Source organism: Coffea arabica, chromosome 3c (assembly GCF_036785885.1).
Source record: "Coffea arabica cultivar ET-39 chromosome 3c, Coffea Arabica ET-39 HiFi, whole genome shotgun sequence".
NCBI classification, from domain to species: Eukaryota; Viridiplantae; Streptophyta; class Magnoliopsida; order Gentianales; family Rubiaceae; genus Coffea; species Coffea arabica.
Genome location: NC_092314.1, coordinates 44,119,995 through 44,126,235, shown reverse-complemented (window position 1 = coordinate 44,126,235; position 6,241 = coordinate 44,119,995). Strand labels below are relative to the sequence as shown.

General features: G+C 35.0%; 1 protein-coding gene across 1 annotated transcript; it reads left to right on the top strand.

Moving 5' to 3' along the window:
• The first annotated feature begins 915 nt into the window (after positions 1-915).
• Positions 916-5,294, top strand: LOC140037765 (outer envelope pore protein 37, chloroplastic-like). The gene is made up of 6 exons (XM_072082839.1): positions 916-1,422; positions 2,323-2,412; positions 2,593-2,772; positions 3,033-3,127; positions 4,008-4,128; positions 4,903-5,294. Exons 1-6 carry the CDS (start codon positions 1,012-1,014, stop codon positions 5,032-5,034), a joined length of 1,029 nt encoding a protein of 342 aa, XP_071938940.1. The 5' UTR covers positions 916-1,011; the 3' UTR covers positions 5,035-5,294.
• The last annotated feature ends 947 nt before the right edge of the window (positions 5,295-6,241 follow it).

The window sequence follows — 6,241 nt, the reverse complement described above, 5'->3', positions numbered from 1 at the left end:
CAATTGGTGAGGTGAGGAAGAAGAAGTGGAGAGGAAAGAAAAAGAATAGGAGAAAGAAAGAAAGAAAAAGAAAAGGAAAAAGAACAAGAAAGAAAAAGAAAAGAATTGAAAAGAAAAGGTTTTGCATCTTTCAATTTTTTCCTACAACTTCTACAATAAATTACAGTAAAATTTTAAACAAATACTAAAAAATTTCATTTGCAAAATAGGTATTTGTCAAAAAAATAAAAAAATGGCAAAAAGGTTAAGAGCATTGGGATTATCGATGAAAATGTTGGACATTGAAGTATGTGACCAATGATTGTAACTTAATCTAAAAAATTTGATGCTACAATAGGTTTTAAAACATAATTAGAAAAGGTTAATACAAATCTTATGAAAATTTGACTGTGTTTGGATAGTTAAGTTTTGTCAAATAATATTTTGTTTGCATCATAAATATATTTTTAATTTACTTTTTTATATTTTTAATTATTTTTTTATCTCAAGTACATTACATCATCATAAAAAGTATTAAATTAATTATTTCAAATAATATCTCAAATGATCTCTTATCCAAACATTTGTATATGCCTAATTGGTAAAACAAATGCAATTTCTTTTTTTTTTATGAGTGTGTGTATTGAGTAGTAGTGTATATTTTGCTTTAAAAATTTAGCAAAAAATTTCGATACAATAAATTATGAAAAAGTTGTGCACTCTTTATTAATTATAATTAATCAACATGGTGATGTCCTCTTCAATAAATTCTTCCATAAAAATGTGTTGGACAAATAAAACTTTGTCACATGAATATTAATATTAATTTGCACTTTAAAAAAAATATAAAATTGCATTTCTCAAAAGAAAAAAGAAAAGAAAGGAAAAAGAAAAAGAAAAAGAAAAAAAGGTGCATCAATCATTCCTTCAAATCCACATTTCCGCCTAAATACGAACAAAATTACACACACTCACACACTCAGTGCCACTCTGCTCACTGGTCTTCCACTCCTATATCTCAATTTCCTTCAGATGAACCAGATAGCAATGGTGGATTTCGACTTCCCACTGGAACCGCTGCCGCCGCCACCGCAATACCCCACCCTACCACCGCCAGGCCCACCGCCACAGCCAACAGTCGTCGGGACTGCTGGCGGAAATGGTGGATTTTTCAGGCGGAGGCCGAAAATTAGGGTCACCTCCGAGTACGACAGTGAGAGCTCGGTGTTCTTCCACAAGATCTCCTGCAAGTTGCTGGATAGCTTGGCCAAGTTGAAATTCTCGTTTCAGAATGACGGCAAGGGGGAAATCTCCGACCCTCAGCTGGCTTTTACTTCCAAGTACTTGTCTCTTAACTATGATATCGAGGAAAAAAACGCCCTTGTCAACGGAGGTTTTGATGTTGGACCTGCTCTTCAATTCAAAGCCACTCATGACGTCAAAGTATAATATTACTGCCATTTTTTTTTTTGTATTGCTGTAATTTTGCTTCATTTTTCATGAATTAATTTGAATTGTTGCCATGAATTAGTTGACTTAAATAATTTCACCATGGATTTTAGGCCTAATGGGCAGGACTCATGAATAATTTCGGAATTATTACTAGTTGCTTTTACATACTCTGGCAATGAGTTAAATGGATGAAGTTCTAATAGTTACTGTAAACTGGCTTCTCAGAACTTGAGAATTTTAAGTGGAAAAGTAGATTCTTTTGTGATATATTCTTTTGGTCAAATGTGCAATATTGCAGCTTTCTGCAGTTTGTTTTCGTGGGACAGGAGTTTGGAAGTCAATATTTGGATTCTCCTGTAATTGGTCATAAAGTTTGTTTTTGTGCTTGTAATTATTGAGAGTCGAGTTATGTGATAAGTCAAAAAGTGACATGATTAAGTATGAAACTAAAAGCAAGCTGTGTTCTCTGAATCAGATAATAAAGAAAGAGATTCTTTTGGGCCTGTAAAGATCATGTATTTCTGTGCTTTGATGGATAAACTAAGTTCAGCTTCATTTTTTCTGTATTCAACATCCCAGTCTCCTCTTTTCCTTGTCTAACTAAAAAATATACCTATTTGGTTACTACCATGATTTAGCAATGTTAACTTTCAACTTGAGCATTAATCTGTGAGCAAAGCTCGGATTTTCAACTGCTGTGGAAGTTAAAGATTTCACCTTATTTAACTTTTGCTTCAATCTACGGTGCGATGTATATTTTTCGTGATATTTGAGGTGGAAGTTTTGCAACCGGTACACAATACCTGTAATTTCTTCCCTTGTTTTCTTTCTGGGGTATATAGCATTTGCGCTATGCTGGTCTGTTTACACCCTTTATTTACTTCTTTGCAGGCTCAGCAAGGAGAGGTGTCAATGATTGCAGATCTTGTCACTCCAGGTTTGAAACTTGAGCTGTCATCCACTGTTCCATCTGTTGGCATGGTGAGATTGGTTTGAGAGTGCTTTGCATCTGAAATTTATATCATGAGCCACATATTCTTGTGCTGTAGGGCATACAGTACAGATACATGTTAAGCTAGATTTCTTGGACTTTTTTTGCTTATATTGGTCATCAATCTATGAAAATTATGGTATTTAAGTTTCATTCTTCTGCTACTGCAGCCTAGAGCAACCCTTAAGTTTCCACTAGGCGAATTTTCATTTGAGGAGAAAGAGGAGGATGAAGAGGAAGAATTAAAGAGGAGGTTATCTGTTAGTGGGATATTCAAAACTCAAATGCTAGATGGGATTTGTACTGCAGAATACAAGGATGAAGATTTGAGTTTACGCTATGCCTACAAGGTAGTTTCCTCAAAATATTCTAATTTTCCTGTTATTAATTTTGAAAGGGTATCTACTTTTTCTCCTAATTTAGCTGATCATTTGTATCTCTTTACCTGATAGTTTAACAGTGAGCTTCTTACAAATTTTGAAGAACTCTATAACTAATTTTCTTCTAGAAAAAGGAAAAATCTGATTTAGTAATAAGTTGAAACATCCTGCCTTATATTTGTATATTATGTTCAATAGTAACTTGTTTTTTGCTATTCGTACCATTATAGGATGAGCAAATGGCATTCATTCCAAGAATTTCTTTGCCTTCAAATACAGTATCATTTGCTTTGAAGCGTAGATTTGGCCCTTCAGACAAGTTGAGGTAAGATCTCTCTCTCTCTCTCTCTCTCTCTCTCTAGCTCTCTAGTATGTGGGTATGGACCGTACTTCTTATATCTTAAGACCATTTATGCTAACTGAATTTAAACACGATACCCAGCAGTATTTATTAAGAAAGGAAAAGAGCAGATACTTTTATGGTTACCGATATAGTGAAAAAAACATTTAACTTTGAGTATGTAATCGCGAAAGTGCAAAAACAAGTTATGTGAAAGTTCTTGGTTTAGTACATTGTCTAGCTTGGGAATATGGTGTATTTGAGAAGTAAAGCTGTATTAGTTGGCCAAGGTTCTGCTTAGCTGGTGTCATTGGTTCGTTCTTGTCTTACACTTCTTGTTTAACTGAAATCTACTTAAGTATGATCATGCTGCACAATGGTTCAGAATTTATGACATATTGAAAGCACAGAAAGACAGATGTTTTATTGGATAACTTGGTATATCATTGATGGCTCTGCTTGAATTGTTCTGTATTTTGACCCCAATCAAGCGGAACCTATTTTCGATTGTATTGTGAAATGGTGCAGTTCAAACAGGAACTTATGTAGAAATTCTTATCTGATTCTTGACAATTGTTAGTCCGCACAAAAGTAAGGGTATTTCTGTCTAAAGAAAAAGTAGTACCCACAAATTTAAGGCTCACGAAACAAGAACATAGAAATGGGTGATGACAAAGAAATGTGTTTATTCTTCTTTTGATGCTTTGGTGTGACAGAAATTGATATTAGTATCCCCGTGAATCATGCTTTTATGTTTATATGTCTTAATTATTTATGTTTGATGCTTCCTCTGTTGTCAATAGAATAAAACTGAATTAATTCTTGATTGGTGCTCATTATGGATTTTGATACTCCACATGGACAGTTACTGGTATAATTTTGATTCAAATGACTGGAGCACAGTGTATAAACACACAGTTGGCAAGGACTTGAAATTTAAAGCTGGTTATGATTCAGAGGTGCGACTTGGGTGGGCATCTCTTTGGGTAAGTGTTTTATTTTTCTGCACTAATTTCATTGTCTTTGGCTGCTAATTGTTATGCATTAACTTAACATAAAACATCATTCTAATTGTCTGAATGTTGGCTCTAAGTGTAATTACTCATTCAAAATGTTGGGTGAACGTTCAAGTTGAGCCAGATTAGTACCTCGGAGATATCCTACCACATAAAACAAATTGTGCTTGTGCTTCTTTCTCATCTGGTTAGAATGTGGGCATTGGTTTCATGAAATATTTTCTTATTCTATTTCCTTGAGAACAATGTGTTGATCTATTAATCGGTCAGAAATAAAATAGTAACTGTCCCTTATCTTCTATTTTACCTCTTCTAAATTATATTTGTGCGTATATTTCTTGTCAGACAGTCCAAAAAACAAATGAGAAAAAGCTTAGGATGCAGAAATTAATTCAAATCGAAATACATGTTCTATTTCAACTGATGAGATCAGCAGCATGTTTTTGAGTTGTGTTAGAAAAATTAGCTCCTGCTGACTGCGAGATGCCATATCACGCCACCCTTGCCACATCGTTGTTTTCTTCTGTTTCCACTAGTAGCCAGTGTTTAAGGAGCTTCATTACATCAGCCTACTGAGCTTCCTGTTGATTTGCTTATGCGTGAGATACATGGTATATTGCAAAGGCCCATAATTGTATGGTTAGGTTGTCTTCTGCTTCTTTGGGCATTGTTGATCAACACCTTGGTTTCTCATAGTGAAACTTTGGTACGCCAGAGTTGAGCTTTCTAATGCCTTGCGTTTAGGTTGGAGAGGAGGATGGCAAAGCTAAGACTGCTCCCATGAAGATTAAAGTTCAGTTCATGCTCCAGGTGCCCCAAGATGACATCAAATCCTCTGCTTTGATGTTCCGTGTCAAAAAGAGATGGGACATATGACTTTGAAGGTTGTACAGTGATGATCTCTTAAATTTTCACAGCAATGATGAACGTGGTGTTTCAAGTGGTGGTGCAGCCTAGAATATATTTGTTTCACAGCAATGATGAACGTGGTGTTTCAAGTGGTGGTGCAGCCTAGAATATATTTGTTGTAACCATAATTGTGCTATACCAAACAGGTCACCATATTGGGTAGAAGATTTTTCTTTATTATGATAGAGAGCTGAAAAAGAAATGATCAAGCATTTTGCCCTGGATAATTTCTTTGATGATTCTTGGTTGCAGTTGTTGACAGTCAATTGTATATCCGACAATGGAGTACTCACAGCCAGCATTTCTCTATACATCTGATTGTTTTTTTTGTTTTTTAAAAAATTCTCTATCTGAGACCACCTTGTCCTAGTAGCTTCAAGTTCATATTTAGCTGGTTGCTTGGTTGAAACTTGGCTATACAAGTTGCAATTGAATCGAGTTAACTTGCCGCTAGATTAACCTGTACGTGCATTTTTCCTAACGCAGCAGAATAGTTGGAAGTTGAATCTGCAATTGAAATACTTAATTAAATATGCACCCTTGCATTAAGGTCTACATTAGATGAGTAGACTCCGCTTAACTGCAACATGTTTGGTTCCTTATTGGACATAATTTAGCTCCAAAAGAGGGGGAAAAAGTTCTCAAGACTGGGATTGTAAACGAGTCGAGTCGAGTTTTGGACTTATCGACCCAAGCTTGACTTAATAACAGGTAGGCTCAAGTTCGAGCTCGACAAGTCAAGAAAATTAGGCTTGAGCTCGACTCGACCAAAGAAAAGCTAGGCTTAAGCTCGAGTTGACAAGGCTCGCGAGTTATAGTTTGATTTTTGGCTCACAAGTAACTCGCATTGTCAGCTCGTAACGTAGTTCGAATTTCTGACTCGTGAGCAGCTCGTTAGCTTGAGTTTTTGGAAATTAATCTAATAAAAACAACAAATAAATTTTTTTTCTTACTAAATAATAAAATATTAGGGATATATATGTAATTTTACTATTAAAAAATTATAATAAAATATATATACTCGAACTCACGAGACGACTACCACTTTAGTTGCAAAGTAAAATAAGCCACTTTAAAGTCGAGAAAGCATGGTTAAATGTGTCTGCTTCATGCAACTTTTCTGTGCTAATAATTAATAAACTTAGAAAGTTGGAGGCATTTTCAGCTAAAACAA

What these genes read in the sequence shown, in the direction of transcription:
- LOC140037765 (XM_072082839.1), top strand. Translation starts at nt 1,012, where the DNA reads ATGAACCAGATAGCAATGGTGGATTTCGACTTCCCACTGGAACCGCTG. An exon ending in GTTTACGCTATGCCTACAAG is followed by an intron (nt 2,773 to 3,032) that starts GTAGTTTCCTCA and finishes GTACCATTATAG; the next exon opens with GATGAGCAAATGGCATTCAT. An exon ending in GGCCCTTCAGACAAGTTGAG is followed by an intron (nt 3,128 to 4,007) that starts GTAAGATCTCTC and finishes CCACATGGACAG; the next exon opens with TTACTGGTATAATTTTGATT.